Raw genomic sequence first — 17,565 nt, forward strand, 5'->3', positions numbered from 1 at the left:
TATGAAATTGATTTAAATGTGCAAATAAGAAATATTGGAAAGAATTATACTAGACTACTTATAAACATAACACTAAACTGCCAATAGGTGGCGGCAGGCGGCCGTATAAATGAGTGAGTTATTGATTCATTAATTCAAACGATTCGTTCAAACGGTTCATTCATTCAAGAATGAGACAGATGTTGATGTTTATGAATGGGTCATTGAATCCTTGACTCAACCGATTCGTTCAAAATGCTGGATCATTCAGTAATGACAACAGGATGAGTTCCTGTGAGATGCGTCGTGGTTCTGCTGTGACTTTTCTTTGGAACTATTTTCGCTGCTGAAATGGAACAAAAACACCCAATATTGCTTATAAACAGTAAGTGACTTAATCTTAACTGTTTATTGAACTGTTGTAGAAAATCAGTGTCACTTTCTCAATCGCGATGGTATTCAGGAAAAATAATTGAGGCTGCTTAGTGCTTAACATATGTTAAAATATAAAAACTCCACATTTAGATTTTTTATAGGCAGAGTATGTTGTTAACTGTGTGTGTGTGCGTGCTCCGCTCATGTGTGTAGATTTCTCTGCGCGAGCGTCAACAGCGCAACCTTACCATCAGTAATACAGTAGGCCTGCTACATTTATTATCCACAATCGATCGCAACTTGCAATAAATGTAATAAAATCAGAATCATTCTCTCGGTTTAGTGATTCCCTAGTTATTTTTTTGTTTGTTATTGGTGTTCTAATCAGGCTACTTGTCCGTTGGGGCGAGTAAAATTCTCTTTTACTTGTCCTTCAAAAATCCATTTGTCCCGGAAAAGCGGACAAGTTAGACGGGCTCTAGAGATACGAACCGCGGCAGGTTAGAGTGTTTTGGATTGCATAAAATAATGAAAGAAACGAACAAATACATGGCGAAAGAAGTGCTAGACAGCAGAAGATGGGATTGGGATCATGATTGGATCATGATAGGATGATTTTTTAATAAAACTAGGCGGATGGAGGTATTAGTATGTGGTGTGTGCATGCCTATGAATGCATGTATTTGTATGTGTGCGAATATGAATAAAAATATCATAAATTACAAAAAAAGACTTGTATAATATGTATTATAGTTCAGTTTGACGAACGATATCTGCCTCGTTTGTTAATAGATTGCTGGAGGACAAGATGCATCTTACATCGCGTGCTATAAAAAGACGGAGCTGTACAAAAACGTAAATTAATAGTTCGCCTCAGAGTTTTTTATTTGTGTATTTATTTAATTTTTATAATTTCTTCCCCAAGCTCATAAAATAATTTTGGGTCGCACATAAATTGACAGGGTCGGTCGGAAACCGGAAACAAACAATTTTTTTTTTTACGCCTGTTTTTGACGTCTCCAATAGATCAGATTTTTCCCTAAAATCACCCAAAAAGAGCTCTAGGAACTCGAACATATTAATAACTAGAAAACACATAGTTTTATAATTTTATAGTTTTATAAAAAGTTTTATAAACACATATAATTGCAAAGTTTACTAGAAAACACTAGAAAACACATATTTAACATATAAATGCAAACTGTTTTTTAGTAATGCATTGTTTGAAGTTTGGATGCATTATCTGACGTCTCTGGGTTCTGTGGATCTTCCAGATCTCTGGATTCTGAGTTTGTGCCATACCCTGATGTTTTAGATGTGCTGTATTCCTCACATTTCTGGAGCCAGTTCATCACCATTAGATTCGTTTCACCTGTATGTCATGAATATGAAAAAGAATGAATTTTGGCATGTTGTTAAACAAAAAACTGAAGAAAATATTTTCCTTTAAGCAAAGTGATTCATCATGTAAATCTACAATAACTCACCATATGATGCTTCGGGATTCAGAATGTTCACCATCCCATCCATTATAATTGCTTCCCATCTTGATACTTCTCTCCTCATCTTCTCCTTCAGTTCATCATCATTCGACACTAGAAGAGGAAGATGACACAGAAAAGTGCTCAGATATAACATTTATAGAAGTCATTTGCTATAATATCTATGGAAATTAGATAGAATTGCTTATTTACAATCTGGAGGTTGTCCTATGCTCCATTTGTCTGCTATATCTAAGGTTATCCCTAATTCTTCTAGCTTTGTCCTGATCTCTTCACGCCTGTTCTTCATCTCCTGGTACATCAGTTTCAGTAACTGGTGGTCAGTGTTCAGAGTTATTTTCTCGTCGGGTTGTGTGTCAGACACATGAACGCCTTCTTCTGCGGCACATTGAGTTTTGACACTGAACAGACTGTTTTCTGCCACCATCTCGTCGATCTTCTGGAGCAGCTCCGTGACTTGAGATCGACTCTTGTCTGTGTTGTCGAACACATGATATCTGTTCCTGCATTTTTGGATCAGCCACTGAAGCGCTTCCCCTTCACTCTCGATGTGCTGCTCGATCGAGATGTCTGGAAACCTGTCGCCCCACGTGAACAAAACTATAGTGTGTCTCCAGACGTCTTCTCCAAGAATGGCCATGCGATCTTTAATGATTCTTTTCTGTTCATCCTTGAATGAAGTATCAATAGGAATCGTCAAGATCAGGGCGTGAGGGAACCGCATGTGTTGTGATTGGCTCATGCTCTCCAGGGTTGTTGTAGCCTGAGAACACTTTGGGTTAAATTTAGAGGAGAAATACTTCCACCAGCTTGGGGTGTCCAACACCGTTATTTTTCTGCCGTTTACATCACCTGTATAATTAATGCCTGTTTGTGATTTTTCTACATCACATTTGTTATTGAAGATGGTGTTTGCGGTTGCACTCTTCCCAGACAGAATCCAACCCAGCAGAACGATCCTCAGTTTATAGAGCGGAGCCACGGCTTCTTCTCCAAAAAACAAACAAACAATAGAATTAGAATTTCAGAATTTCATTAGAATTTTTTTTTTTTGTAATAATTACACATTTTAAATCGATAAGTTGAAGCATCACAAAGTGCTCATCATCATATATTCAAAACGAATACTTACTTTTTTCTTAAATATCTAACCCACATCTTAAAAGGTTTTAAGATGTGGGTTAGATATTTAAGAAAAAAGTAAGTATTCGTTTGGAATATATGATGAGCACTTTGTGATGCTTCAACTCATCGATTTAAAATTTGTATTTATTGTTTAAAAGTAAACGTTTTAAATTAAAAGTTATGCAAAGAAAGAAGTGCTTTGTAGCAGTGAGCTCTCAGATTTAATCAAAAATATCTTAATTTGTGTTCCGAAGGTCTTACGGGGTTGGTACAGCATGGGGGTGAGTAATTAATGACTTAATTTTAATTTTTGGGTGAACTATCCCTTTAAAATAGCCAAACCTTTATACATACCAATTTCTTTGAGCAGATCTCTTTTATCCTGCAACTCTTTTTGTCTTGCTTCTGCACTTTCTTCATTTTTTTTTCTCTGGCTCTTCATCTCTAGCAGCATGTCATCATGTGTTTCAAAATGCTGGCCATTATTTTCTGCCACAACATCATTAATCTTGATAAGCAGTTCTTTGACTCCTTCACTTTTGTTTTTGAAATCAAATATGTGATATTTGTCTCCACATCTCTGTATGATCTTCTGTAGATCTGGATTCTTCGTGGGCTGGTCACTGTATTTGTCCTTCAGGGAATGGGCTCGTGTGAAGAGCACGATAGTGTGTCTCCAGATTCCCTCACCAAACAGACTGAAGTGCTTCTCGATGCTGAGTCTGTTCTCTTCAGTGAAAGGCAAGCTGTTAATGACCAGTAGGAAGACATGAGGTCCCGGCGGACACTGGAAGACACTGCAAACCAGTTCCTGTTTGACGACTTCTGGGGAATCTTGCAAACCGAAGTTCTCCCACCAGCACGGCGTGTTAATCAGAGTTATCCTCCGTCCGTTCGCTTCTCCGTCGTTCCTCACAGACTTCACAAAGTGTTTGTCAGACGCAACTTCACCACCTAAAATGCTGTTTATCACCGAGGCTTTGTCAGATTTCTGCCATCCCAGAACAACGGCTCTTACGTCTGTCACAAAAAAAAAAAAAAAAAAAACGTGACGTCGTTTTTATTTTATTTCATGGGCATTATTTTAATAAAGCAAATTAAAGGAAAATAAACAACAACTAAACAAATTTCTTGTTTAAATTAATAGCACACACAAACATGTTACAAAACATCAAACTATCCGATTTTAATCTGATTTTTGGGAACGCATAAATAAACATTAAAATCTTTTTTTACTGCCAGTGCCAATCATGTCTAAACTTGTCTGATTTCAGTTAAGTTCATGTGGTTTCATTAAAACACGCCAATCAAAGTGTAAGAGTACAGTAATGTAGGCTATTTATATGGGTTTTAAAACTGAAAGCAAACGACAATTTGACATCTTAAACTTCTTACCTTCTTCCATCTTCTGCTCTCCAACAATCTGGATAAAACTAGCATAAACTATAGGTGGAAATCATAGAAGTAAAAAACTAGAGCAAAAATTTCAAACTACAAACTAGAAGAATCAAATAAAATGTACAAGTAGCCTAGCCTACATATGCGCGTGAATGTCGGGGCATATGAGGCATATTAAACCTGTATCTTTGAAACCAGAATATCAGGTCTGATCATGTGATAAAAGAGGGATGGTTAGAGTGGAAGAAAAGAACCCCCTGAACAGACTGAAACAGAACGTGTTCATATTCCCCAATAAATCTCAGAAATGAACATCAAAGCAGGTGCTTTATATGATAGGCATAATAATAATAATAATAATAGCCTACATAGAGCAGCCCTATGGTACATGTAGCCCTACAAAACTGATAAAGATCTTTTCCTCATCAACAAGTTCTGACCGAACTATTTCTCGGATTTACAGCTTTATCATTTTAGTTCAATTTGTTAACATTAAAGCTTTCCTTTTATTTCAGGTTTAAAATGAGTGAACCCTTGGATATTTTACATGTTAACATGATACTTTGGGTCATGTACAGTCATTCATGATGTCACGTAGCTACACAGCTTATCACAACACGTCACATGGGACTGGTTGATGCTGATAATCTGCATTTCGGCACAACACACAACCAGTTCTGACATTCTTTTCTAATGTCGTCTTAATTGTATATCTTCTTCTTCTTCTTCATTTTAAATCTTCTAAAAAGAAATGTGTTAAAGAGGCTATATTAAATCATTTTCATGTATTAATCGCTTTTTTTATTGCCAATCTGTAAACAGCTTTTAACAAAACTAAAAAATGAGAGCTCCCCCGACTCCATGTGTTGTCTATGAAAGCCTGTAGACTGATGTAGTCGGGACTCTCCTTTCTTTTCTACACGGACATATATGAATATATGATATTCGACATTTATATTTGAACGATGTCAATGTAAAGTCAATCAGGATCTTAGTTATCAAATGAGCTGTTATTTTTCTAATAGGATGTAGGCCTATTAATGACTTTTTTTTTAATCACATTTATATGCCATGCAGACAAAAACAGAAACCTGAAATGAAAACTTAACAATACTGTAGGCCTACTTGTTTTATTTTATTATACAACAACTGCTGAGACTTTTTGTTTTAATTTCAAAATAAATATATTTGTATAAACGTATGCAGGCATTGCTCTGTTGAGTGTAAAAGTTCTCATTTGTTTGTTTGTTTTATGAACATTTAATGCATTGTAGATTTATTAACTTAAGGTTGAACCACTGTCACATCATGGACTATTTTAACAATGTCTTTACTACCTTTCTGGGCCTTGAAAGTGGGAATAATATTGCAGTCATATGGGGGGGTCAGAAAGCTTTTGATTTCATGTTCTTTTTTAGGGTTAACTCTATCCATGTGAGGGATGGTCAAACTAGACATGTATTTTTGGACACTGCAACAAAGGGAATATGATATCATATCATGCTTTAGGAATTGGGAGGCCAAAACCCCTCGCACTTTCACTTTCAGTTGGAGGCTATATTAGGACCCAGCAGCGGACCTGATTGAAACACCGCTCCACCGGAGACCCTCAAAGCCCTGCTGAGAACTTCTGACACTCCGAAATGTCCGGAAACCGTCGTTTAACCTACCGTGAAGACGAAGAAGAATTTGGTAGGTGCTTTTTAATAGTTTTTATTTACTAAAATTGAAAAGTACATTTAGCCGAAGTGTTATTTGTTATTTTATATTTAGGTTGAGGGCACAAACTAACGCGGGGCTAATTATAACACAACACTATATATAGACTAAATTGAGCCAAAATTTAAAAAACCTTTGGAAGACATCCCCGAGCATTTCACTGAAAAGGGTGAATAAAGACTGAGAGTCAATGTTCATGTTTTGAACTGTATGTGTTTTGCGGTGTGTTTGTGGTCAAACTAAAAAAACAACTTTATTTTTAATTATTAATTTATATGAAAAACGTAATAATTGTATTTAATTGACCTTTTTTTATTATTATTAGATCAGATAACATTATAATCTGTCATATGGTCCTGTTACAGTGCAGCGCCTATGGGGCATGTTGTCACGTGTCACTTTCATTCTTTCGGGGTAAATCAAGAAAAATTATACACTGTATTAATGAAACAAAATCCACATAATTGTAGGCCTAGATATGTGTGAAATTAATGTGGGGAAAATTCATCACTCAGGGTGGGAATGTGTTGAAACGCTGCTGTCAATCAACAATTGTGGGAGGGGCGTCCGACCGTGACGTCACACGGTCGACCGGCTCGATTTGAGACTGGGAAAAACATATGGAGATTAAAACAAAAACAATGGATGGATTTTTATCGTTTGATGGTTGTGTACAGGCACAGCCAACACACATTTTAATACAATCAACTTGAAAAAGTTCATAGACCATTATATGACCCCTTTATGAACAATACAAAAGGATTGTATAGGCAAAACAAATCTCAGACTAAATCACACCAAATCCCCAATCACAGCTTGCAGGAGTAAAACCAACTTGTCACATTCAAAATGTTCTAATATTCAGTGCGACATAACATAAATTCATATAAACCTGTTTTTTTAAAATCTATTTGCACTGCAATAATGCTCGTCTGTTTTATTTGCAGATGAAGATTGTGGTATTCTCTATAGAAAAAAGAATTTGACTGTTTCAAGTGACATAAATAAGAAATTATTAAAAAAGGAAACCTGGAAATGCAAAAAGGTTGTTACAAAAAAGCCAAAAGTAAAGCTTGCATCAGTTCATGCTGATGTAGGCAGCGTCATAGACATGATTGAAACATATGACAGACCAGGAGATGCCTATGCAGAAAGTACCTACGCTCGAGCTGGAGCATATGCAAACTCTTCGAAAGACGAACCAGGAAAGAGGATTCCCAAGGCCGGAGTCTATGCAGAAGCAGGACTTGGACGAGCTCGAGCTGAATTCAGTGTGTTTGAGGCCGAAGCCAAAGGACCCAACGCCTCGGCCGGAGCTGGAGCCAGTGTGGTTGAGGTCGGAGCAATGGCTCGGGCAGAAATAGCCAGCGCATCGGCTAAAGCCGGTCCACTTGGTGTGAAACTGGGACTTGGAGTCGATACGGGAGCATCTGTTGGTGTGAGTGGGGTGGAGGCCAAATTCCTGGGAATGTCTCTGTCGTGGGTTCAGAAGTGTCCTGTGCAGTCATGTAGTCACAGATTTTGATTTAATGCATTGCTTTACTGTCATTCCCATGCGTGTAACTGTTGTAACGTGTCCACCGAACTTTATAGAGATTTTCAACATCAATTTTTCCACTTATGCAAAACTGATTTTCCATAAGATGGTGAGTACCATGTGTTTTTTTCTCATTAAATCATTATGGCTTAAAATTTCTATAGCTCTTGATAATTTATTTTTTTGTAATTTTGACTAAACACATCATTATATAAGAATAGCTCCGACTTAAGAAAATATTTTGGGGTGTTTGTATAGAAAAAAGCTTTATAAGCATTATTCCACAAGATTGTTATGTAGACCTACATTCTGTAGCGTAATTAACTTAGAGAGTGATTTTTGTTTTTTGAACAAAAAACATTTGAGTTGTTGCTTTTGACACCTGTGTGTTGCGCAAACCTGTTAAATCGACCTCTTCAGTGAAGATTCAAAAAGTTGTTAAAATGAATAAAGAATAAAAGTCTACCCCTCACACCATTGTTTTCATCTTTATACTTTCAGTGTTTGGGCTTGAATGATATAACAGCAAAATCAATGAGACCTTGATATTTGACATCATAAATATCTGATTTCAGGGTCAAACTGAACTTCAGTTATTCCAAAATAAAAGTCTCAGAAGAGCAGCTTCGGCTTTCTGCGTCATTTGAAACAACAACAACAACAAAAAACAGTTGAATGAATATGGTGTAATTTCTTAACCTCATGTCATCCCAAAAACATGCTGGTAGTTTATGTAAATATTAAACTTAGACAACAGTCTTTCTGAAATCTCAACAATTTCGGTAATATTAGCCTGATAAAATACAAATATGTTACGTCACTAAAATACAGTTAAAGAGAACAAAAGATCCAATGCTATGAGGCAATTAATTTGCATTTTATTGATTTTTTGACAAGACTGAATAAATGTTTCTCAAAGAGAAATACAGGCTTTTAAGTAAAGTTGAAAATGACAGCTTATGAAATGCTTCAAAAATATTAAAAAAAATTCTGATAGGGATGCGTATTATTAACATACCACAAAGTATGTGAGGCACACAACATGCATTTCTGACAACATCTCCATCATTATTCTCAGGCGCAGTGATCTGACAGCACTCGTTTGGGGATGTAGTCGTTTCCCGGCACTGCAAGGACAGTGAAGGAGCACGTCATGTTCTGAGAAAAACAACAAATATATATAGTATATTTATATATTCACATTTCAATCAAAATGCATGCAAAAAAATTATTATACATGTGTTCACAAAAATGCAATTACATGCTAAATTATTGCATTTTTATTGAATTATTTCATTGCATTATTGCAATGCAAATAGTAGCCTACACATAATATTTACACTGGGGTTCAAACTGCATATGCCTCAAATATACATACAGTACATAACCAGAAAATGTTACATGTATGTGCTCACACTATATTTATTCAAATGCATCACAAAACACCAGAAAATGCTTTCATCTTATGATGATTAGATGTTGTTCCTCACCTCAGGGTTAGACTGTAAAGCACAGTGTGTCAGATTCACACTCGCCTGGTTCTCACACACAGTCTGTCCAGCCTGGATCTGTAAGATGTATTTAACCCGTGCAGGAGGATACAGCTGCAACAAAAACACACACATTATTAGCAAATCCATCAGAGTACAGTAGATGTGTGTCACGTGATGAGAATGACGCTTACCTGAGTCGTGTCTGATATGATGTCGACCACTTTAAACGCGTACGGGTAGCTACTCATGCGATTGTGGAAGTTCATGGCAAAGTTTGCCACACTAATAACATTACTGTCGTCATTTCTCATCTCTACCCCTGAAACTATAAGAGCTGAGACAATAGATGCGAAGAGGATCCGAGTGCAAACCATCCTGGCCGGATCCGAATCTGAGGGAACAAAAGCAGTCAACATCATCAAGGGTGGAAACATTAATAACGTTAGTTATAAAACACAGCTGGTTCAACACACCTCTGTTTAGTCAGTGAGAAGCTCCTCGTGTTTCTGCATTCTGCTGATGAGAGACGCTCATGCTTGAGTTCATCTGACTCAAACACTACAAGAGATGCAAAGCTTTTCCATCGCATAAAATCTATTTCATATTCCAATGTGTTCTTCACTGCAGCAGCTGATGACGCGCCGCGGTGAAGCGTTTACGTCATCTGCTGGTCACATGACCAGCCCAGGACCCGATCAGAGCAGCGGTCTAAAGATCTCCTGTCGAAAAACTCTCAAGGAGCGATTCTTGCTGAGGAAATCAACTTTAACATGGTGTAAACTGGCTTCAGAGTGCCCAAAACTATCAAACCAAACCAGCCTGACCATAATCCGAAATAAACACATGCAAACTTACTTTAGTTTAAACAGCATTAAAGTTAATATTTGATAGAAATGATCCACTTCTGCAGTATAAACCGCCATGTGAGTCTGAAACGCGCAGCTGCTAAGACGTTTAAAACGCTTCCTTGTTATGATCTGGCAGATTCAGCTTTGGATCTCGTGATTTCCGTGATCGGATTCGTCGTAACGGCACAGGATGATCGTTCTCGGGACAGAGGAACTCACACAGGCTGAGAGCGTGTTAAAGCAGTTTTTCCCCGAGTCCATCAAGGTGTGGAGATTCTAGAAAGTTTCAAGAAAGTATTTTGCTCGCTTTATATAGCACTGAAATCAGATTCCCACAATGCTTTTAGTTTCACTTCGCTGTTTTCCAGGTTTATGGCTGTATATTCAACATAAACAGAGGGAAACCTCACAATCTGCAGGTTATTGCAGACCAGTGGCCTGATTTCACTGTCATTATTTGCAAACCTAAAGTTCAGGTATTGCAGACATTTATGATTTTTCACTTTAAAGGAGTAGTTCACTTTAAAAAAAAAACTTTTATTTATAATTTACTCACCCTCATGTTATCCAAGATGTCCATGTCTTTCTTTCTTCAGTCGAAAAGAAATGAAGGTTTTTGATGAAAACATTCCAGGATTTTTCTCCATATAATGGACTTCAATGGGGTCCAAACGGTTGCGCGTTCGTGACTCTCCTGTTCGAACTCGTTCATCAAAATCAACAAATCTTGTTCCGAGTCAATTCGTTCATTTTGTTTGTTGAATCAACCAAATGACTCGAAAAAAGATTTGTTCATTTTGATGAACGAGTTCGAACAGGAGTCACAAACGCGTATCACAGAACAGAGCAAGGCGAGCATTTGAGCTTATAAAACTTAAACTTTGTTATTAATTTATCCATCGTCTGGTGTCGTTTAAAACCCTTTGAAGCTGCACTGAAACTCTCATTTGCACCTTGAACCGTTTGGACCCCATTGAAGTCCATTATATGGAGAAAATCCTGGAATGTTTTCATCAAAAACCTTCATTTCTTTTCGACTGAAGAAAGAAAGACATGGACATCTTGGATGACATGGGGGCGAGTAAATTAACAGCATACGTTTTTTTTTAAAAAAGTGAACTACTCCTTTAATGAAACCAAGGCATATGTAAAAACATTCAGGGCACAAAGGACCGGGAAGGAGATTTCAACATCTACAGCATCTACTCAAAGAGCAAAGCCAGCCTGAGGAACTTTCTGGACACTCCTGGTGTGATCAATAAGGACTCGTTCACTTTACTGGCAGGTACACACACTCTATTTGCTAAGTACTGTGGTTTAATGAAACACACACTAACCTGTTGGCTGATGAAGGGCTGGACATCAGGCATTCAGAAGCGGCTCAGGAGTTTGCGGATCAACATGGACTTCCATGGAAAGTTCAAGGAGTGATGAATGTGTTCCTGTTGCAGGACAAGAGCCAGCTGCAGTATAAAGACCGGTACATCATCAAATCATATCATCCTCTTTAATAACACCGGCTTAATAATATTACAAAACATGTTCATACACCCACTGACGATATATTATACATCAGCTGTTTTAATTTCCATTAATTTTATATTTTGTACAGAAGCTTGTTTCCTATGGAAGCCCACATAAGAAATGTGAACAGTGAAATTATGCAATATACTGATTCATAATTATGACTTACAAACAGTGTTGGGTGTACTGTAATTTAATTACTTTTCCCTTGAAAATGTAAAGTAAGGGATTACTCTTAATTTATCTGTAATTTAATTACAGTTACTTCTGATGTAATTGAGGTAAATACTGTGTATAGATCAATCCGATCTCACAGCGATTCGTATGCGTTTTATGAGGTGTCTAAATATTACGACCGCACTCGTACAAATTCATATGAATTATTGTAAAATGTATGAAAAAAGTGTGAAAACAAACAATAGTGGGTTTAACATCAAAATGTATTGTCTGATGCTAAAAAGTATGTAATTAAAAGTAATTACATACTTTTTAGAGATAGTAATTAGTACAGTAATCTAATTACACTGTTGAAGAGGTAATTAGTAACTAGTAATTAATTACTTTTTTTAGAGTAACTTACCCAACACTGCATACAAAGTAAAAATTATGAGAAAAAAAGTGAGATTATGACTTCAATCATATTTTCACTTTTTATCTCAATTTCAACTTTTCATCTCATAATTAAGACTTAATGTCATAGTTTTGACTTAGGTCATCATTTCAACATTTCATACATGATGACTGTCATTATGACTTTTTATGTCATAATTATGACTTTTTAAATCATAAATGACTTTTTATCTCACATATATGACTTAATTTCATAGTTTTGTGATTTTTGCAGGGTTTCTCTAAATGAAGTTGGCACATTTAGTTGTTTCCAATAAAATAGAAACAATAAATGGAAATGGGAACGTAGGAAATTGGAGATTTGGAGACAAAACCTCGTTCTTACATTTCCCTTGTTGTAATGTTTGTCATTTGTCTTCAGTGATTTGAGTTGGGCCGGTGTCAGGTGTCCTCCGCTCAGCGCCGCTCACGCTCATCTGGTGAACAGCACATGGAAATATGGCGGAGACAGTAACAGCTACAACTCAGTGCTGAACTACATCTTCCATAATCCTTCACTGTGTGTGATGGAGGAGGGCGGCACTGAGCCCGTGTCTTGGCTCCTCGTGTACCAACACGCTGCTCTTGGCTTACTTTACACGTTACCACAACACAGACGTAAAGGCTACGGCAAGTTACTGGTGTGTATGATGGCCAGAACGCTCCTGGAGCGAGGACACCCTGTGTATTGCTTCGTGGAAGAGGAGAACGACGCTTCCTTCAAGCTGTTCACGTCACTGGGCTTCCAGCGTTCAGCGCATTACAGGGCTGTGTGGTTTGAGCTCAATAATCGACAGGGCAAAAAGTAGAAATCGAAATCACTTCAAATTCCACCGTTTAATACCGAGTTAACACTGAGTTTTTAATCGCTTCTTCATTTTATATATATATATATATATATATACACACTCTACTGAAGCCCTGAACGGCAACGTAAAAAAGCTTGTTCAAAGTCGAAACTAAATGTTTTAACTTTTAAACAATTTTTAAAAAAGTTTTAACAATTAAATGTTTCGACTTTAATCTCGAAATGTTTTGAATTTAATAAAAAAATGTACAAAAATGTTTCTTTTTACATTTAAAAAAAAATTATTATTATTATTTTTTTACATTGCGGTTCAGGGCTTCCGTAACACACACACACACACACACACACACTTTAAAATAATAATAAAAATATTACATGGATTAAATGCATTTTTATAGCAAAAACCTTCAAATAATATATAATAACAAATTATATATAAAAAGAAATATGCAATGCAAATAAGTTTGATCACTTCATTTGTAATATTTGATTTATTATTTTTTTCTATTATATTTCTATTATAATTTATTTCTATTATATTTTATTTCTATTATAATTTATGATTTTTTATTAAATATCAATATATATATATATATATATATATATATATATATATATGCAAATAGAAATCACTTAAAATGTCACTGAAGATTTCAAACCCCTTTTCATTTTATGTAATTTTATTCTGTATGCATATTTCTAGCATTCAGCAGTATATACTGTGTACGTAGTAAGAATAGTAAGATATTAATGTTATTTTGAACAAATCCTTTTACATATTCTTTTATCATCCTGAAGCATTTTTCCTAAAACACTTCAGTAATAATAACTCAGTCACAATGCGTATAAATCTTAGTTTTATTAAGTCGTATCTCCTACATTAGAGTACTATAAAACAGTACAAAGTTTAGATAATGTAGAAATCACTTCTAATAATTCTAATAAAAACTGTACAAAACCTGGATAAAACCGAGTACACAAATAAAACTGTTTCAGAAATAAATGGCACATCTCAATTTTCTCAGCTTGTACTTCCCTTTGCCATAACCTACGCTAATGGGTTTATGCATTTTTGAAACTTTTTTTAAGGTTCGTTTTTTTTTTTGTTAAAAAGGCCTAAAATCATTAAAAAGCTCTTGATATGCTTGTTCTTCAGTGAAACGATCCCAGGGCTAATGTGACGAACACAAAGAGCTGATCTACACATGTTATCCTGGAGCTGTTAATGCAATAAATAAAAGTGAAATGACATGTTAAACGACTCGCGCATTCAGGTTCACGGAAACCCAGTTAAGGCACGAAGGTCTGAATGACATCGGTTCTTCTGTAGTAACACACACAGCTGTAATGCAAACACAAACTCAGTTGCATACCTAGTACACAACCACTTTGGTTAAAAAGCGCCTCGACAAACACTGCGATGTCCAATCCCTCAAGATCTGGTCCCTGATGAAGGGCTTGTGATGTGACGTTGGCAGCTTGGCATCAATAGAATTAAAGTGGCGATGCAAGTTCAGTGAATGGCCACTAGGTGGAGGCTGTGGTTACGAGTCCTTCACTGTGATGGTGGATGTTGTGATGGAGCTCTGCCTTACAGATGGTGTGTCCTGAGCAGTGCAGAGAGCTGACGGCAGGGGCCTCCTCGTCTCCTGTCAAACACACACACGATCATCAACAGGCTGAAACTGCAGCAAACCTCTATCTGAAAGTGCATCTGCATCTACTTATCAAGATACAAATCTGCAGAATGGATTTAAAAGTGCTGCCAGCTATTGTTTTTAATATCCCCTATATCAATATCAAGTTAGCACCAATGCTGAAGCAAAACTGTGAATCATATACAGCAGCTTTAAATGTGCTAATATTTAGTAAACTGTGCATACTACAATCTAACTAGTTGCTGAAACCGCTATATTAAATATCCAGAATGCATATGTTTGACAGGCATATATATGATCAGATTCACTATTTAATAATAACAATAATATCAGTACAAATCATTTCGATTATTAATTAAAAATTCTAAAAATGTAATCAATAAAGAAATATTACCATTGCAATAATACTACTGTAATGTAAAAATAAAAATATATTAAGTCATTATAATAAATATTTATTAGTATTATTTAAAATAATATTTTAATTTGATCATTATTTAAATTATTTAACTATTCAATAAAGAAATATATTGCTATTACTAAGTTTAAAAATAAAAACAAACATTTATTAATCATCATTATAACTATTATTATTAAAAACAATAATATTCAAAATAATATTTTATTTTAGCATTTCAACTACATGATTAATCAAAGTTAATTATGGCAATAATACTACTGTAAAGTAAAATAAAAATTGATTAAATAATAATAAATATGATTAGTATTATTAAAAATAGAATTTTAATTTGATCATTATTTAAATTATTAAAAATAACTATAAATAACAAAAATATTAAATTAAGAAATATATTACTATTACTAAGTTAAAAAATAAAATGAGCATTTATTAATCATCATTATAACTATTATTATTAAAACAATAATTTTCTAAATAATATTTTATTTTAGCATTTCAACTACAAGATTAATCAAAGTTAATTACGGCAATAATACTACTGTAAAGTAAAATAAAAATTGATTAAATCATAATAATAAATATCATTAGTATTATTAAAAATAATATTTTAATTTGAAAATTATTTAAATTAATAACTATTCAATACATTACTATTACTAAGTTTAAAAATAAAAATGAGCATTTATTAATCATCATTATAACTATTATTATTAAAACAATAATATTCTAAACAATATTTTATTTTAGCATTGCAACAACAAGATTAATCAAAGTTAATTACGGCAATAATACTACTGTAAAGTAAAATAAAAATGGATTAAATAATAAAAATAAATATAAGTATTATAATCAAAACCTTTTTATTTGATCATTACTTAAATTAGAAAAAATTACATTATTACACTGTAAAAATAAGTAATTTTATTGTACAAAACAGCAGTAAAATTATGGTAATAATATTTATGGCTGAAATAATTCATTTTATTTTGTTGAAACCCTTACAACTCCTCATTTATAAACAAACAGGAAGGATATTTGGAACGAGGTTGCATTTGAGAATATAGAAGTCTGTATGAATGTGTCATTAAAAAAAAATATTATTCTACAAATAAAAGATAAAATTATTCCCGCTAAATAAGAGAACCTCCTACCGAGTCCCGAGGAGGAGGACACGCTGTCGGCCAGAGACGAGGTGTCGGCGTGATCCGGCGAGAGTCCCTCCATCAGCGGGATGGAGAGTTCGGACGAGGGCACGGACGAGTCGTAGATCCCGGAGTCTCTGGGCATCTCCGCTGGACTGGCGGATCCGTCCATGTGAAGAACCGGAGCCGGCCCGGACAAACCCGCGTCCTGACCCGACGACCCTTCCCCGAGCTCGTCCCGGGACAAACTCAGCGAGAGGACCCGCACCGTGCAGTCGCTCTCCGAGGGGTGTTTCAGTTTCACCTCGTTCAGGACGAGCCCGGATTCGGGAAGCGGAGCGGGACGCTTGTTCGGCGCCGGCGCCGGCGTGAGCTGCTTCTCGAACCAGTCGGGCTCCTGATCGATGTGCTGGTGCATGTTACAGATGGCCACGTAAAGCGAGCGGCCCGATTTGCTCCGGAAGTAGTTGCGTTTGCTGACGTTGGGCGGCTGCGGCTCGCGGTCGGTCAGGCTAAGCTGGCGGGAATGGAGCCGCGCGAAGAGTTGAGGAAGCTGATCCATTAGCTTTAGCTTGGGCGCCAGGCTGAGGGACGTCGGCACGTCGCTCTCGTGAGAGTAGTCGAAGTAAACCGCCATGAAGCGCGAGAGGTCGGACGACTTCTGATGCGCGTCTCGGATCTTCTCGGAGACGATGGCCGCGGCTACGATGAACAGATCCCTGCTGTTCCCGCCGTCTCCGCTAGCGCTCGGCTCGCGGTTGTTCTCCTTCGACGTGGCCTTGCCCTTCCGGTGTCTCTTCTCCACGAAATACTTCAGCCCTCGGGAGCAGACGGTGATGATGAAGTGAGCCTCGTCGATACGCCGGCTCAGCCACGCCATCTGACCCTCCTTACAGATCTCCAGGTGCTCCCACAGATCCAGAGACACCTGCAAACACACACAACAACACACCTGAAGCTCACACACACACGTCATGCACTCTTACACACCTTTATATGCTGAGTTGAGGTTAAGTGTCTTGATAAAATGAGCTTTAATGTAATTTAAAAGCATTAAAGTTTCCCACAAATGCACACACACACAGAGGCATGTGATCAGCTGACAGAAAAGTAAAGTTTTCCTCATTCAATATGATTATATAATAATAACAACACAGTAATAACATCAGTACTACTGCCTCTGCTGGTAAAAAAAAATATATATATATATTTAAATGATTATTAATTCATAAAAATTCAATCAATAAGGAAATGTATTTCTATTTCACTGTAAAATAAAAAAATACTACTAGTTATTATTCAGAATAATATTTTAGCATACATTTTTAATTATTTGATCGTAAGAAAAAACTATTCAATAAAGTAATATTGTAACGAGCATTGAATTAACAATAAACTTATCAATAAAGAAATGTTTAACTATTTTA

At 36.1% G+C, this 17,565-nt stretch overlaps 5 protein-coding genes across 8 annotated transcripts in view; 2 read left to right on the forward strand and 3 right to left on the reverse strand.

Moving 5' to 3' along the window:
* Positions 1 to 1,365: 1,365 nt before the first annotated feature.
* Positions 1,366 to 4,538, reverse strand: LOC120480261 (GTPase IMAP family member 8). 2 transcript variants are annotated; one of them, XM_039673284.2, is made up of 5 exons: positions 4,377 to 4,538; positions 3,336 to 4,001; positions 2,049 to 2,843; positions 1,842 to 1,949; positions 1,366 to 1,726 (listed from the first exon to the last, which is right to left on the reverse strand). In XM_039673284.2, exons 1-5 carry the CDS (start codon positions 4,384 to 4,386, stop codon positions 1,563 to 1,565), a joined length of 1,743 nt encoding a protein of 580 aa, XP_039529218.2. In that variant the 5' UTR covers positions 4,387 to 4,538; the 3' UTR covers positions 1,366 to 1,562. The 2 variants fall into 2 exon arrangements, with proteins under 2 accessions (XP_039529218.2, XP_039529217.2); XM_039673283.2 differs by having other exon boundaries at positions 2,049 to 2,846.
* Positions 4,539 to 7,092: 2,554 nt separating this feature from the next.
* LOC120480234 (uncharacterized) lies at positions 7,093 to 7,745 on the forward strand. Its single transcript, XM_039673237.2, has one exon. The coding sequence runs from the start codon at positions 7,210 to 7,212 to the stop codon at positions 7,621 to 7,623; it is 414 nt and encodes a 137-aa protein (XP_039529171.2). The 5' UTR covers positions 7,093 to 7,209; the 3' UTR covers positions 7,624 to 7,745.
* A 746-nt stretch (positions 7,746 to 8,491) lies between these two features.
* Positions 8,492 to 9,759, reverse strand: LOC120480626 (cystatin). Its single transcript, XM_039673895.2, has 4 exons — positions 9,602 to 9,759; positions 9,320 to 9,519; positions 9,126 to 9,239; positions 8,492 to 8,793 (listed from the first exon to the last, which is right to left on the reverse strand). The coding sequence occupies exons 2-4, from the start codon at positions 9,500 to 9,502 to the stop codon at positions 8,710 to 8,712; spliced, it is 381 nt and encodes a 126-aa protein (XP_039529829.2). The 5' UTR covers positions 9,503 to 9,519; positions 9,602 to 9,759; the 3' UTR covers positions 8,492 to 8,709.
* A 54-nt stretch (positions 9,760 to 9,813) lies between these two features.
* LOC120480625 (glycine N-acyltransferase-like protein 3) lies at positions 9,814 to 14,301 on the forward strand. 2 transcript variants are annotated; one of them, XM_089124846.1, is made up of 6 exons: positions 9,814 to 9,903; positions 10,113 to 10,241; positions 10,345 to 10,452; positions 11,138 to 11,261; positions 11,330 to 11,456; positions 12,492 to 14,301. In XM_089124846.1, exons 2-6 carry the CDS (start codon positions 10,167 to 10,169, stop codon positions 12,916 to 12,918), a joined length of 861 nt encoding a protein of 286 aa, XP_088980972.1. In that variant the 5' UTR covers positions 9,814 to 9,903; positions 10,113 to 10,166; the 3' UTR covers positions 12,919 to 14,301. The 2 variants fall into 2 exon arrangements, with proteins under 2 accessions (XP_088980972.1, XP_039529826.2); XM_039673892.2 differs by having other exon boundaries at positions 9,838 to 10,241.
* Positions 13,762 to 17,565, reverse strand: part of il17rd (interleukin 17 receptor D) — a 51,350-nt gene continuing 47,546 nt past the window's right edge. For both annotated transcript variants that reach the window (XM_039673897.2, XM_089124845.1), the window contains 2 exons: positions 16,148 to 17,066; positions 13,762 to 14,566 (listed from right to left, as the gene is read on the reverse strand). In XM_039673897.2, the coding sequence (XP_039529831.2) occupies positions 14,445 to 14,566; positions 16,148 to 17,066 (1,041 nt within the window). In that variant the 3' untranslated portion in view covers positions 13,762 to 14,444. The remainder of the gene's footprint in view (positions 14,567 to 16,147; positions 17,067 to 17,565) is intronic.

The sequence above is a fragment of the Pimephales promelas genome, chromosome 21 (assembly GCF_988280905.1).
Source record: "Pimephales promelas chromosome 21, fPimPro1.hap1.1, whole genome shotgun sequence".
In the NCBI taxonomy this organism is placed as follows: domain Eukaryota; kingdom Metazoa; phylum Chordata; class Actinopteri; order Cypriniformes; family Leuciscidae; genus Pimephales; species Pimephales promelas.